The sequence below is a fragment of the Akebia trifoliata genome, chromosome 16 (genome assembly GCF_017979445.1).
Source record: "Akebia trifoliata isolate Shusen 1 chromosome 16, ASM1797944v1, whole genome shotgun sequence".
Taxonomy (NCBI): Eukaryota; Viridiplantae; Streptophyta; class Magnoliopsida; order Ranunculales; family Lardizabalaceae; genus Akebia; species Akebia trifoliata.
This window is the reverse complement of record NC_141390.1, coordinates 29840040-29855771: the sequence shown is the minus strand read 5'-3', so window position 1 is coordinate 29855771 and position 15732 is coordinate 29840040. Positions and strand designations below refer to the sequence as shown.

General features: G+C 35.1%; 2 protein-coding genes across 2 annotated transcripts; both read right to left on the bottom strand.

Annotated features, from left to right (window-relative positions):
* Window positions 1–471: 471 nt before the first annotated feature.
* On the bottom strand, window positions 472–8597 carry LOC147383405 (heparan-alpha-glucosaminide N-acetyltransferase-like protein (DUF1624)). Its single transcript, XM_086427520.1, has 13 exons — window positions 8316–8597; window positions 6480–6617; window positions 6292–6373; window positions 5469–5545; window positions 5250–5365; window positions 5035–5152; window positions 3901–4017; window positions 3662–3753; window positions 3271–3337; window positions 3102–3183; window positions 2932–3023; window positions 2344–2487; window positions 472–788 (listed from the first exon to the last, which is right to left on the bottom strand). Exons 1-13 carry the CDS (start codon window positions 8436–8438, stop codon window positions 642–644), a joined length of 1395 nt encoding a protein of 464 aa, XP_086283646.1. The 5' UTR covers window positions 8439–8597; the 3' UTR covers window positions 472–641.
* A 2411-nt stretch (window positions 8598–11008) lies between these two features.
* LOC147383404 (ARM repeat superfamily protein) lies at window positions 11009–14974 on the bottom strand. The gene is made up of 5 exons (XM_086427522.1): window positions 13901–14974; window positions 13645–13751; window positions 13371–13521; window positions 11952–12146; window positions 11009–11434 (listed from the first exon to the last, which is right to left on the bottom strand). Exons 1-5 carry the CDS (start codon window positions 14108–14110, stop codon window positions 11186–11188), a joined length of 912 nt encoding a protein of 303 aa, XP_086283648.1. The 5' UTR covers window positions 14111–14974; the 3' UTR covers window positions 11009–11185.
* Window positions 14975–15732: the final 758 nt, after the last annotated feature.

Sequence of the window (15732 nt, the reverse complement as noted above, 5' to 3'; positions counted from 1 at the left end):
TGAATAAATTTTGGCTCTTACCCGATAAGACATGGGCACATCTCTAATGCCTCTCTTTTTTATTTGGGAAACCATGATTATAGAAAGAGTAGTGATTTTCTGACGCCCCCTCTGATATACGCCCTCTGGCATGGCATGGGCTAGAATCATAGATATTTTTAATCCCTCGGTATACACAACTGTACATCCCCATAAATATGTGTCGTTGTGTATCCTGAGGAAAGAATCTATGGTTCTAACACATGCCATGTCAAGGGGTGTATGGGGGCGTCAAAAAATCATTATTCTTATAGAAAAAACAATGCAACATTTTATCTACTAATTACCAGTAACTAATCTCCACGCCTAGCAAAAAAAAGAAAATGGTTAATTAAATGACACTAAATACCATTTTACATCTCAACATTTGTTCTACTATAATAGAAAATAATGAATCCCATTTAGTTTAACTGAATTAAAAGAAAAACTGACTGATTTTCAAAGATATTAGCTACCATATATGTCTTGAAATATACCTACAACTTCTATTTGTTTGATCTCAGCATAAAGAGAGATTTGAGTATATTAATCTGTAGAAGTATATATACAGCTTTGGTTAAGTTAATATTACTAAGTTGAGAAAACACCTGATATGTGGTTTACTAAAGCTTCCAATAAATACCAAGCCAATGCAAAACGCCTGCGACAAGACCCCAGAATAGGATCTCTGCAAAGATAACATATAGGAGAATACCTACCTTTCGCGAATGCCACACTTTGATGAAGACATGCTTTTGAATCCAATAAATCTGAAAGTAAATTGATTTGCATCATTAATAAATATTTTGGTGTCGAACTGCCAAAGTGAAGAACAAATAAATGGAGGAATCATTGGTTCACAATTGATCAAGTGAAGCTCTTGACCATATAGTTAATGGATCCCACCCTGTAAATAAATTCAATGGTATGGTCCAAGATGTTTAATTAATGTACTTGTTGAAGACGATTACACTTGATTTCCTTCGACTGTCCAAAGGATGTGTGTTATTGGATTGAGTGATTGACAATGTGCATCATAGGTGTAGTAGAGACGTGTCATGATAGATATCTTGAATTTAGTTGGTGACTGATCGCCAAGGATGTAATATACACTTATACCCAACAGTTAGAATTTCATGTCGAAACCTAGGGAATTTTTCATACTTTTGGTTTTGGGGTATAGATACGTAATGTGACTCATTTTAGGATTAAAGGGGCGTGAAATCAATCAGGGAAAATAGAGTTTCAGGATTTGGGAGGTCTAACTTCTAAGAGAGGTATAGGGAGAAATCTTGTGCCATCATTTCTTTCTCAGAGTTGGTGAATTCCTCTCATCTCATTCATGAACGTGGGCGAAGCATAGGACTTGTCAACGTGGTATCAGAGCTCTAAGTTCGTATAGGTCACGGGTTCAAGTCTCCTCAAAGGAATTTTTCACCCTTATGGGTGAGGTGGAGTGTTGAGTGTCGTGTTATCTGCCTCCGCTCCCGGGTGTCATGTGCTCACGTATCGCGTCCTAGTTCGACCCGTGACCCTCTTATATTCATAGTTGCTCCTCTCCCCATCAAATCGAGCTTTTGGGGTAAATGGTTTGTCAACACTAATTGGGGAATAGAACAGGGAAATCTCATGTGACCCAATATGCAACAAGTCGCACTATACATTAACCTAAACTGCACCGTCATCTCCAAGAAGCCAAAAAGTACTTTGGGAAATTAATAGGCCATTAAAGGGAAAAAATGGAGTGTAAGTACTATACATCATTTTGATGTGAAAATGAAACAATGGGTTTATTGTTTTTATAGTATTTTCATATATCAGATCTTATCCATAGATTGGAAAGTTCATACAGGAATACAAAATGACTAATGGAAAAATTTTGACGAATGGGTCAAGCTGTTCGAACGAGGAACAAAAATATATATGCATTGGTTCATAGAAAATGGGACTAATCACCCCCATTGTGTATTGGTACTTATTGGGTATAGAATAGATCTGCTTTTGGTTCATTCTTTGACTGCTTTGCTCCTGAAAGATTAAATAGAGAGCCCTGTTCTTGCACGAGTGGAGCCAGATGGCTTGGTCCAACCAAGATAGGCACGAGAGATCCAAGTCTCCACTAGAATAACCTATAAGGGTATAACTCCTAGATTCTTAGGTGACTTAACTAACATTAGGTTTCATTTAAAAGGCCTCTTAGAGCGCCTATGGGCGACAAGAAAAATGTCACATGGATCCCGTATAAATCAATGCAGTATAAATTGTGTTCCATTACCGAACACTCCTCAAGTAACCCAAACAAAAGAGTAAGACATGGAAACTTACCAATGTATTGTGGGGGTCATCATAATACCACCCATTAATGAATCCTGCAAAGATCCCTTCGGCTGCCATTACGTAAACAAGCATTGCATTCATGCCGATCCACTCCAATGGAAGAAACAGATAGCGCAACCCCCAAATGTCAACCTGGCAAAACAATGTGTAAATCATGGATGATTACCGAGAATATACAAGGTGCTCGAGACGAACCACCAACAAATGATTGGCTCAAACTATATTCTAAACGTTACAAAACATTGTAACACTCATTCAAAAAAATTCAGGTAGTTGTTTACAATTATGACTAGGCCCATATGAAATCCTAAATCCAAAAAATAGAATCTAACAAAAAAAATAAAAATGAAAGAGCTTCAATTGGCACCCCAATTTTTACTTATTCTCAACCATTCACTTAATTAATAAATTTATTTTTATTTGGAGTGTAAAAAGTAAAAGTTAGGGTGCCAATAGCAACCCTCTAAGAAAATCCACAAAAAAGTAGATAGAACAAATATTTGTGATCATGATCATCTTTTTTTTCAAAGGAGACATGTTTTTAACAGAAGTGTTAGATATGAATGGTAAGCATACCAGAACATAAAAGGCCGAGAACACCAATGCTGCTGCACCCGCCGTCACACAAACGTAGCTGAAGCTGTACAACTGTTTGTTCAATGGAATTGCTGCACCAAAGAGAAGCGTTAAAGATCGGAAATCAAGACCAGATACCAGTGTCTACCGTTCATTCCTTTTCTTCTTACCGTGTGTGAAATGGAGGACAATTCCCAAAATGAGGAGAGAAAGACCCATGACAACCCAATGTTTCAATCGATCCGAGTGACCCTAGAATTCGCCAAAAACAAAATAGGATGGAAGTGAATTAGAATCTGTCTTGAAAAAAGATCATTAATATGGAAAAACAGAACTAACCTTCAAATGTACGAGTACGTGCCCATAATGCACTCCGATGATCGTACTTAGGATAGCTGAAATCGAGCTGCATGAGGACACAGTCCCATATATATTTACTATTATAATGAGAGAAAGCAGAGTAGAAGTGGTTCAACACCAAAATTTGAGTGGTCATAAAAGTGTCCCCCCCCCCCCCCCCCCTTAGATATTTAAATTTAATACAATCAGGGTAATTTTGGTATCAAAAAAAGGAAAGAAAATTGCAACTGTGCTGTATAATTACGTTGCTTAGTTTTCAAAATTACAAAAGTATTCTTTTTTACAATGTAATCTTCAGAAAATCATTTAATCAATATTTTAAATTACAAATGGTAGGTTAGGATTTTCTGATATTAATTGCAGAGCAGACCTTAGAATTCCTTCTGGTTCAAATGGTGCGTGACACCATGACGGAGCATCCTTCCGAAGAGGTCCCTCATAAGGGGACTTTTCAGTGCAAGCCTGCACAACAACTTTAGAAAAGATGAAACCCAAACAACTGCCATTAATGGTAAATGACACCACATATGAATGATCTCATAAACAAAACAACGGGAAAAAGGAACAAACAAAGATGCTAATTTTTTTTTTTTTGCACCAAATACCCACCTTAGATCTTCTCCAAGCAGGGTGTTGATACATGTGATTGATTCCTAATACTGCTCTATCAACATATCCTACAGCATTACAAGGGGGGTCCAATTTTCCTCTTACATCGCAAGTTACCTGAAATTTAGAGCGATACAAGGACTTCATGATTACAAATGTCTACATGTAAGTAACATAATATCAACAACTCAAGTCATCACCAGTTTCTGTCATAGCTGGAAGTAAAAAACACTAAATTTTATTAAGGGCCGTGATTTTCGGACTCGGTTTGTACTCGGCTGACGCGGCAAGGGCACAGAACCATAGATTGTTTTCTTTGGGTTACACCACTAAAAAGATCTATCTGTGCCCCAACTGAGTGCAGACCGAGTGAAAAAAACCAAGTCCGAAAATCGTTAGCCTTTTGTTAACCAACCAACTACTCCTAAAGACCAATCTGTTGGAGAGGAGGGTATGACTAACCCGAGAGTGGAGGAAAATAGACACTCAACACTCCTACTCACCCATAAGGGTGGAAAGAATCGAACCCGCGACCTATAAGAACCTAGGGCTCTGATACCATGTTAGCCAACCAACTACTCCAAAAAACCGATCTGTTGGAGAGGGGGAGAACTATGAATGGTCACAGGGCTTAACTGGGGTATGAAAAACCTGAGAGTGGAGGAAAATATACACTTAACATGGTCGACATGCTGCTAATTTTGTATAAGATGGACCAAATTGGTCTTCCCAAATTTCCCAAATTCGAAATGAATTCCAAAAATGAGGGATTTCAGCAAAAAATCAAATAAATATGATTTCATTTTTTTTATCGGTAAACATGGTTTTACAATAAAAAAGTAATTGGGATACATTAAATTTTTATGGGAAGCTGGACTTGAACCCACAATCTTGAAGTTGCTTTGCAATGTGTCAAGCCAACCGAGCAATGGGTCTTAACCCAAACAAATAGCTACAATTTCATTAAGTGAGTCAGGTCTAATAGTGGACTATGGCTATACCATCTACAAATAGATTCTCATAAATAAGGGCAAACATACGTAAATTTTAAACGATGATACACATTTAATCCTTGTGTATAAAAAGAACGTTATATTTCAATGACACATGAGAGAATGAGCAAAAAATACTTACGGTGAAAGCCTTTCCATTGTCAGGGCTATCTTTGATGTGTACAGTAAAGTGCCAATCGGGAACATAAGCACCATAAATGACCGACAAATAAACAACCAGAATACATGCACCCGCCACCCTACAAATAGAAAATAAACAATGCAAACTGTTCAAAATTGTTTTACCGATATACAACAAACAGAATCAAATTGAGATATCAAATTCAAATAACTTACCATTCCCAACAGTATAGCCTGAATATAGACCATTGGCCAGGTGAAAGATCCTTGTGTCGTGCACTTTTTGTTGAGATCTCCAAAAGTGCAACCACTAGATATGCAAGAGCAATCCTCTATACATGGAAAACTACATCATTTCAAAAAACCCATTTTTTAAAAAAACTAAAAGGACTTATTGAATTCTACAATAATGGGAATATGTCGGTCCCACCACACCTGGAGAATGCCACACCACCTTATCTGTTTCATGTCAACTCCATATGTCAGCTTGTCCGGAGCATGCGAGTATCCTCCTACATAATATAGGCAATCAGATATCAAGCATTAAACGTAGCTTCAAAGGCTTAAAAAATAAAAAATAAAAAATCATGTACTATATCCATAAAGAACAATCTCATCTAAATAACGGCTTCCTTCCCCTTGACCATTCAAAAAAAAGAAGGTCCTCCATCTCAAACTACTATATGAACTGGTCTAGAATTTGGACAGTTTGGCATTTTGATCATAAACAAGTATGTCATCTATGTGATTTATAAAGAGGCCACTTTACACATGAATGTATCGATAGAGTACCTTTCCTGTAAATGATATTGAAACAAGAAAAGATGAAAATTAATGCAATTTATTCTTCAAATAGTGATAAATTTTGGGGTCCAACTCAAAGCCAATTGGCAATGAGTGGAGACCCAGGAACTTATAAAGAGAGAGAGAGAGACAAGGCAATGAGTATCCGATGTGGGACTAAATTCAACACGCCCCTGCATATGTGAGCTGGACTGGGCCTAAGCACGTGGAGATATGAATTGGGTGATGTGGAGGAGAGAAAGTCCCGCTTTGATACCATGATAAATTTGGGGGTCCAACTCAAAACCAATTGGCAATGAGTGGAGAGGCCCAAGAGCTTATAAGGAGAGAGACAAGGCAATGAGTGTCAGATGTGGGACTAAACTCAACAAATAGTAATGTCACACAAGGTGTTATTTTAGAAAAATGTGCAATGGTGTGGCCGTGTTAAGTTACAACTAAATGGAAAACCAACCTTGTAGGATGAGGCCCCAGAAGATGAGTTTGATTGTCCTAACAATCACCTTTTTTATGCCATTAAGCCGGTTTGAGATTCTCTACATAGATATTATGAAGAATCAATCAATCTACTAACCTAACCTTGTATGATACATCTGAGTCAAATTGGTGCCAAATAACAATAAATAAATAAAAAAGATGAACCTTGAAAGCGAGAGCGATGGACATTCCAACAATAAATAGAAAAAATGGCATCACGAAGTCAGCAAGATTGCATCCATTCCACGGAGCATGTCCGATCATCTGCCATTCTCCTCCGGCATCATCCACCAAAATCATCATCTACAATGTACGCAATCATTTAGTTAATTGTTGTAAAACAGATGGTATTAAAATAAACCAAATTTTTTACAATTGGAAGGATTTTCATTTCGGATTGAGTTAAAAAATATATTAAAATATTTATGAATCACCACTTTGGAAGATAGAGTCGGAGTGCAAACACCTAAATGTCCAAAATGCTCACATCCTCCATTATGGAATATCAAAATGGAGTTTTCCCTTGGAATTGCTCCAACTCGGTAAGGCTAACTAGACTCAAAAAATAATAATTACCTTAAGAATAAGGTTAAAATGACCATAATGTCACCTATCGAAGATGGAGATCATGTAAAATTGGTTTAAATTTACTAAAAGAGGATTAATTTTTTAATTAATTATTAAAAATAATAATAATTTTATAAAAATTACCAAAAACAATTTAATACTCTGGACTTTCCAATTTTTTACGTTTTGCAAATAATTTAACTAACAACGTAAGGGGATAAGGGCATTGTCGAAAAATACTTCTTTTACTAACTTAGTAAGATTTAAGATTTTAAATCTTACTAGTAGTTGAGTTCAAAAGAAATATCAAATTGGCAATCCAAATTTAAAATTAAAGTTTAATTGTAAAAAAATAAGGAAAATGCTAAATGACACAAAATATTTACTGCGATTCTCACAAGTCTGACGTGGGATGTGCACATAACCATAGATGTGTTTCCTCGCGATACGTGAAAAATCATATATGGTTATGTATGCATGTCCACGTCAGAATTGTGAGAATCACAGTAAATCATCCTGTGTCACCCCCAGCACGACTCAAAAAATAACCATTTTTAATTTTAATTTTCTTTGAAGTCCATAGAATTTGATGTTTTTGGATGCCAGAAGGTGAGCTGAACGTAAGATTTGAAATCAAGTTAATAAGACTAGGCTTACTTTAGTACTCAAATATTAAAGTGTAGTGATTTTCTAAGGTCACCTCTGACATATGCTTCTGATGTGGCATGGCTAGAACCATAGATATTTTTCCTCAAGATACACAAGTGCACATCCCTTTTACTATGTGCAGTTGTATATCCGAGGAAAGAGATCTATGGTTTTGGCCCATGCCACGTCAGGGGCTAATGGGAGCGTATATAGAGGGGAGCGTCAGGAAATCGTTACTCCAAACGCTGGACAGTCCAGCGGTTTTACAATTTTTTTTTAAATTACTATTTTCTTTATAATTAATTCGTTTTCAGTGATTTTTTTTTTTTAAATTACTAGTTTCTTGATAATTAATTAAAGAAGGATCATATAGGAACTAAAAAATCTTCACTTGATCAATACTCGGCTGACGTGTCACGGACATGGATCCATTGATCTGTTTCCTAGGGTACGCAATGCAAATCTTCATTAAAAAAAAATGTACATTTCATGTATCCCGAGGAAACAGATCAATGGTACTGTATTCGTAACACGTCAGCCGAGTATCGATCGAGTGAAGACTTTCTAGTTCACTATCAGCACTCCTAATTAAAAAAAGTAACTCTCTGTTCATAATTTCCCCTTTATTTATTTGTTTCAGATTTTCACCAAATAATATCTACAAAATAAGCGATCAGTACCTGATCAGTAACCAATCATCTACCATTAACTTCAGAACATCAAAACCCTAATCTATCACAACTGATTTAGATATTATTAAGTTCGTGAAGCAAGCCAAACACTAACCGCAACAGTAAGACCTCTGAAGATATCCAGCGATGCGACGCGCTTCGCCTTATAAGGCGTTTCGTTTGTGAGTTTAGTTTCCTCTACTATCAGATGGTGCTGGTGAGCTGTATCAACATCCATATTGTTTGACTGAAGAAGTCCAACAAACCGACGATCAGGATTTAATTGATGGATTATCGGAGTCCTCGAGACGAACTTCTTTAATGGAGGTTAGAGATTCTCTCTGTTCTCTACTTAGACAATTATTTCGATAAGGCACACTTCTATTTATTACAGCCAAATAGGACATAGGAGTGGTTTTTAAGTAAAAAAAAAAATTCTTGGTCAAATGGTGTCTCGAGGTGCAATCCAAAACTCTTTACGAGAGGATTTATCCCAATAAAAATGAAGACAAATAATTTAAAGAGCTGCTATTGGCACCCTAACTTTTATTTATTACACCCTAATTTCTTAAATTCTTTTATTGCATAATCCAATTAGAAATTGAAATACACTCTTCAAATATTACAAAGGTTTGGCTCAACTTATAATCTCAATATTACAAAAATTCAAATAATTTCTGCTTACAATTATGATTAAGCTCGTATAAAATCATAAACCAAAAAATGAAAATCTAAAATAAATAAAAAAGAATAAAAGAATAATAATGAAATGACCTCAGATTAGAACCTCATATCACACTTCTTGACGTGAAAGTGTATGGCAATCATAGATGCTTTCATCGAGATACGAGTGAAAAAGCATCTATGGTTCCTATGCGCTTTCACGTTGAAAAGTATGATATGAGGTTTCAGCTTGAGGTCATTCCAACACGATTCAAAAAAAAAAAAAACAAAAAACAAAGAATTTTATTGTCATCCCAAATTTTACTTGTTCTCAATTCATTTATTTTCTTTATTTTTAATTGGGGTGTAATAATTAAAAGTTAGTGTCAATAGTAATTCTCATAATTTATAAGATATTTACCCAACAGACCTAATTGTTTCATTTTTATTACAAAAACTCCCTTAAAGTTCTGACAACTCCAAGTGAACCTTACTTTATCAAGTTTGTTACACAACAAACCTCGGAGTGGAGATCCACGTCATAAAATTCAAATGATGCATTAATTTGTTACTTAACATAAATTGGAGTAGGAATGTCAATGAGTACCCATTCAAGCGAAAACCCCAATTTCAATTCCTTTTTTATTAGAATAAATTAGAATCAGGTCAAAAATGAAATTAAACCGAGAGGAATCAAAATCAGAATCGTTAAGTTCTATCCAATGGGTACCCGTGAGTACTCGGATTTATTTTGTCAATTCTTTCTATACCATTGATAATTTAGGGTATTATTTTATTTCAAAATTAATACATGTTATATAAAGTTCTTTAATTTTTCAAATAAATCATCTGTTGGAGCTTAAAATGAACTCTCTTTTAAAAATTTATTATTTCTAAATAAGATACATAATATAACAAATTACAACTCTCACAAAGTTTAGAAGAGAATATATCTCTTCCCACTTGAATGCAAAATCCTTGAAAAACCATCCTTCAAAGTCTTTGAGTGCTTTGTTTGCATTAGCGATCAAAATTTATGGGAAGATGAGGGTTGATCAACCTGTTTACTAATGTTGCAAAATATGTTATGTGAGTGATTTGATGAGATAAATAGTTGTCAAACAATGTGCCCTATAGTTGATGATGGGTCTCTTCTCATCGTATGGTTGATGATTGGATTCTTCTCACTAGTTTCCAAGTTTATTGATTGAAAGGATATTTTTGTTTTCTGAGTAGGAAGGCTTGCTTTGTTTGTATTGCTTGTTCTACGTTTGAGAAATGTGTCTTCATTTTTTAGTGCAACTTATGATATTGGAAGCACAATTGAAAAATCATGTTCCCCCATGGAGAGATTTGAGTTAAATATTGAGAAAAAATGACCTTGATTTTTAATGGTCTTGATTGTTTGGTATTTAATTATTTAAGGTGAGATTGAGAAATTATGTCCTTGGGAATTTTGCAAAATTGGTCAAGTAAGTATCCCCTTTAATGGGTGGTTCTAATATGTTTGGAGATCCAACTCAAAACCTATTAGCTATGAGTAGAGAGGCAGGCCTAAGAGCTTATAAGGAAAGAGACAAGGCAATAAGTATTTGATATGAGATTAAACTCAACACACACCCCTACTAGTGTGATCCAAACTGGGCCAAAGCATGTGAAGATATGAATTGGATGACATAGAGGACAGAAAGACCCACTCAATAGCATGATAAGTTTGGGGGTCCAACTCAAAATCAATTAACCGATGAGTGAAGAGGCTCAAGAGCTTATAAGGAGAGAGACAAAACAATTAGTGTCCAATGTGGAACTAAACTCAACAGATTCAAGTAATTTCCTCGTTAATATGTGATAAGTTTGGGGTTTAACTCAACCAATTGGCAATGAGTGGAGAAGCCCAAGAACTTATAAGGAGAGAGAAAAAACGAGAGAAAGAGAAGGCAATGAGTGTCCAATGTGGAACTAAACTCAACAATATGATCAATTGTAATAGTTCAAACACAATACATAAATTGGGGTCCAACTCAAAATCAATTGACTATGAGTGAAGAAGCACAAGGTAATGAGTGTCCAATGTGGGACTGAACTCAACAATATGATCCATTGTGATAGTTCGGGCACAATACATAAATTCAACAAAAAGAAAGGTAAGAGAGAAGCAATTAAAAAAATAGACTCCTCTCTGTTATTCCAAGGTTATATATATATACTTAAGAAAAAAACATATTTTTGTTCATTTGGAGTCATATAAATCAGCATTTACATGAACCAAATAAACTGCTCGTACTGTTCTTATATGGTGTCACCATCACAACCACAATAACACTAAGAAGGAATTATCTTAACCAAGGATTGGGCTTGAATGGGTGGTAAATTAGAAGAGCAGAAGTTCAGCCACGACTCCATAGAAGATAATTCCGAATTCTTATGTTCCTCGTCACTTATAAATGCTTCATAAATCAATGTAACAGTGCTCCGAGCTGCTTCTCGTGCCTCAGGAAGCCTATCATTCAACAAATCTGCTGTGATTTGAATAAGCAAAACCAATCCAAATTCCTTCATCTCTTCTAACCCCTGAAATTGAAAGGAAGTATATATGGTATGAGAAAGGACTTTAGATAAAGTACCAAAACGGTAATGTACAAGCCAAAAATTACTGACCCAGCTTGGCTGTCAATGGATTGGATCAGACCCGAAATCCAATTCATTTCAATCCAGTAACTTCGGGTCTGGATCAATGATTTAGATTCCATAAGGTTCCGATTGGATATCTTATTGGATCCCGTTCGGATAAGATTATATATATATGAAATTTATTTAGATTTTATACATCAAATCAGGTTGGGTCCAATCTGAGCTCCTGATTCAATAATTGTTATTGTATTGGGTTTGGATCTTAATATTGAGATCCAACAAAACCCAATTCATTAAAGCCCGATCCGCTATGATGCCCAAATCGACCCCATCCACTACAGCCTGCTTGGCTAGCCATATTTTAAAAATATTCACCAAAAGAGTCATTCCCATTTTGGTATTTATTTTACCAGAATGGGTACCTAACAGAAATGCAGATAAAAGTTATAATTTTTACCATCTTGGAGATGCAACGGGAGATGGAAACAGCAGATTTGGATCTGACTCTAAAATTGGCGTGGCTAACGTACGTACGGAGCTTATGTAGCAAAGGAAGAGGAGGCATGGACCCCACCATTGCTTGTAGTGCCTTGTCTGCTTCTTCGCACACGAATCGCTTATCCTGGGACGCTTTTAGCAAAAGCTGCAACAACTGTACAATTGCACAATCCAAGCCGTTAATCATGAGTTTTAGCTTACCTCCCTTGACCGTAAGTCAATCTTCTGTTTCGTGATGATTTAACAGTGAAATTTTGACTTATTTTTTTCAAAATGCACTTCAAATACTTAAATTACTAAATCAAAATTTGGATAAAAAAATATATAAAAAAATTTGCTGTTCATATTAATAAAATTTCAGCGAATTTATTAGTAGTTATTTTTAATTTAAAATGACGAACTGGCTAATAAATTACCAACAAATTCGCCATTAAAAAATAAGGATATTTGTTTTTAAATTTATCTATGAAATCGTCACTTTAATACCATTGAATTGATCACTTTAAATTGAAAATACGTACCAACAAACTCGCTGAAAAATGATTCATGCATGTGTTTGGGAATTAAAATAAACAATATATCGAAACCAGAAGTTGGTACAAATTATAATCTCAACATTACAAAAGATTATAACACTGGTTTAAACATTTTCAGTAGTTGTTTACAATTATGATTAGGCTAATGTAAAATCCTAAAACCAAAAAATAGAAAAATTGAGAGAGCTTCCATTAGAACCATGGTTTTAAAACTCGGTTTCATATCTCGTCTCATCCATGTTAGATACCGAGTCATCTCGCAAAAGTTTTCTCTCGTTCAAAAATTTGAAAAATGAACGTGAGGTATTAAATCTCTTTTTAAAATTGGACTTGACAATCTTATTCATATCTGATACCAAGATGACTCGGGCAATACGCCTCGATCTCGGACGAGTTTTGAAACCAAGATTGGAACCCCAACTTTTACTTATTCTCAATCATGCACTTATTTTCTTGGATGAATCTCCATTTCTTGAGTTGTATATGACGAAATTCCGAGTTAGGTACACTGACCATTCTAATTCCCAAAACATGCCTTCATCATTTTTACAAACTATAAACTCGTGAGATTGTCATTTTTAATATCTACGAATTCATAAATATACCAGCGAATTCATTGATTATAAAAGTGATGAATTCACTCAAAATGCATCTGTTCGGGAATAAAAATGAACAGTGTACCAAAATCGGAATTTGGACATAAGTTGCCCACATTTTGGGAAAAATCTATTTTTTCTTTATTTTTGCTCACTATTATTTTTCTGATGTGGGGCCAACATCATTGATGGAACCAAGATCCAACTTCACACATAGCTTCAAGATTAAGTTGGGGAAAATCTTACTAGCTGATCAAAGGCATCAGATGTGGAGGATGATTCAAGCAAATTGTGGCCAAAAGTGTTGAAGATATCAGCAGTAGCCATGATAGACGTCTTACATAAAGCACTTCTTGGATTCTTGATAGCTTTCACTAATACCAACATAAGTTTATCCCTGTACGATGCGACACACATTAGCAAACCCCATTATTAAAAAAACTATTATTATTATTATATTTTGAAAATGAAGAAGAAAAACAATATTTATGAACAAAAAAAAAAAAAAAAAATCCCTCACAAGATAGGAAGCAAAAGAGTGGAGTGATACAATGCGAATTGCCTAGCTTTATTCAGTGATTCACAGACTTGCATCCAATCCTTCGAATCCAATCCCTCCATTAAGTCCTGATTTACACGAAAAAGTAAGAATTTAACAATAACAACAACAAAAAGGAGAATTTTGTGTTTTTATTTTAATTTATTTCTTTAATAAATTTATTCAGAACGTATAAATAACTTAAAAAATTAAAATTTCATAGAGAGAGAGAGATTACTTGGATGTTGGTTTCTGGATCGATTATTGGTTTGAGATCCTGAGAAGAAACATAATCGATCGATGGATCTCCAGATATTGGAAGCGGGACCTTGTTTTCATCATTAACACTGATATCTGAAGGATTTTGGATCAAAATCGCAACCTTTGCAAGCTTTTTGGGCCTTTCGGGTGTAGTTGGAAGAGCGTTATCAAGAGACCTGAGAGCCATTTCTTCTTCTTCGTCTTCTCTTTGGTTAAGGTAGAGAGTGAGATAGAGAGAGAGTGAGAGGACCAAATTTTATTTCATTTAAAGGTGCTGAGAGCGATCGAGAGTTGTAGGGTTTTGTGGCTTGGACGCTCTTTTTAAATTTTAAATTAAAATTTTGAAAAGTGGGAAAGTAACGCTAGCTTTCGTAACGGTCAATTTTAATTATACACCCGATTTAATGAACTTTTCGAATCCGGCATTCAAAATTTGGAAAACTTTAGTTTACAACAACGTTGGACGTTGATCGTCAAACGAACCACTTAGATGGAAAGGCATTTCCTAGGAACCACTGAATCGTAGGATTTTACCTTCCCAACAGTCCGTTGGACATGGAGTGTCCGCCATGGTCCGAAAAGCCATTGGATTTTACTATAAAGGAGTGGACCACCACCATTAGTGCATGAAAGGCTTAAAATGGGTCGGATTCGGCTTCAGATCCAAATTTCTTTATCTGATCTGAATCCATATTTGACTCAGGTCATACTAGATAAACCAATATCCTAATCACTTTGATTTCACTTAATCCAGATCCAACCCGACTGAATTGCTTGTATGGGTCGGATTTGGTACTTTTGGATGATATAACATTTTTTCTTCCATACTTAGTTTGTTAATTGCTATATTATTCTATATTTTACATTGTAATCATTTTATTTTATAACAATTAATGTTATATTAAAGCAGTAGAAAAGAATATTTTGAAAAAATTGAAAAATATAATTTTCAAAGCAATATATAATTTCGATCTAGAGGGTTATATGAACAGATCCATATTTGACCTTGAATCGACTCGAATCATGGGTGATCACTTCAAAGAAGTGTTTGATCATGGTTGAAAATAAAATGCCAACTTTACACCCCCAGGGTGGATTTACAGTGGGGGTACTTGCCCCCACAAGAAATTTCAAAGTCTATGAATTAATGAGTTATTGCAACAAATTTTAGCGACAGATAAAACAAATCTGCCACTGGTGCCCCCACAAAAAAAAAAATACTCTTAGTTGTCCCCACAATTATTTTTTTTATATCCTTAATTGTACTCACTAAAATATTTCTACTCACTGCCCCCACCTCATGGGCAAAATCTTGGCTCTGCCCTGTTTATACCACATGCAAATCCCACGTTGTGTGTGTGTGTGTGTGTTTTTTTTTTCTCCAGAGTTGGACAAAAGGGACAAAGGCCTCAAAAAAAACTTCAGGGTCGTAAGCAGAAATTATATTAGCACTCCCCCCCATCAAGCATTATAACAAGTGCAATCTCATTATAATCGTTTTTAAGGGTAATATAAACAGAAGTAAGTTTTTGGTGAATATTTGAGATAATCCCATTTTTTCAAAGGGTATTTTAGAAATACCCCTGTTAAATTGGTGATATTAGGGTTATCCTCTTGCAAAATGTAAAATTAGGCTAAACCCTTTTGACCATAAGTTAAAGTTGCATTTTCTTGATGATTTGACAGTGAAATTATGAAAAAAAAAAATTCTTTCTTTCAGATACTTAAATTACTAAATCAAAATTTCACCGTTAAATTATCAAGAAAAGTGTCGACTTACAATAAGGGGGTAAACCTAATCTTACATTT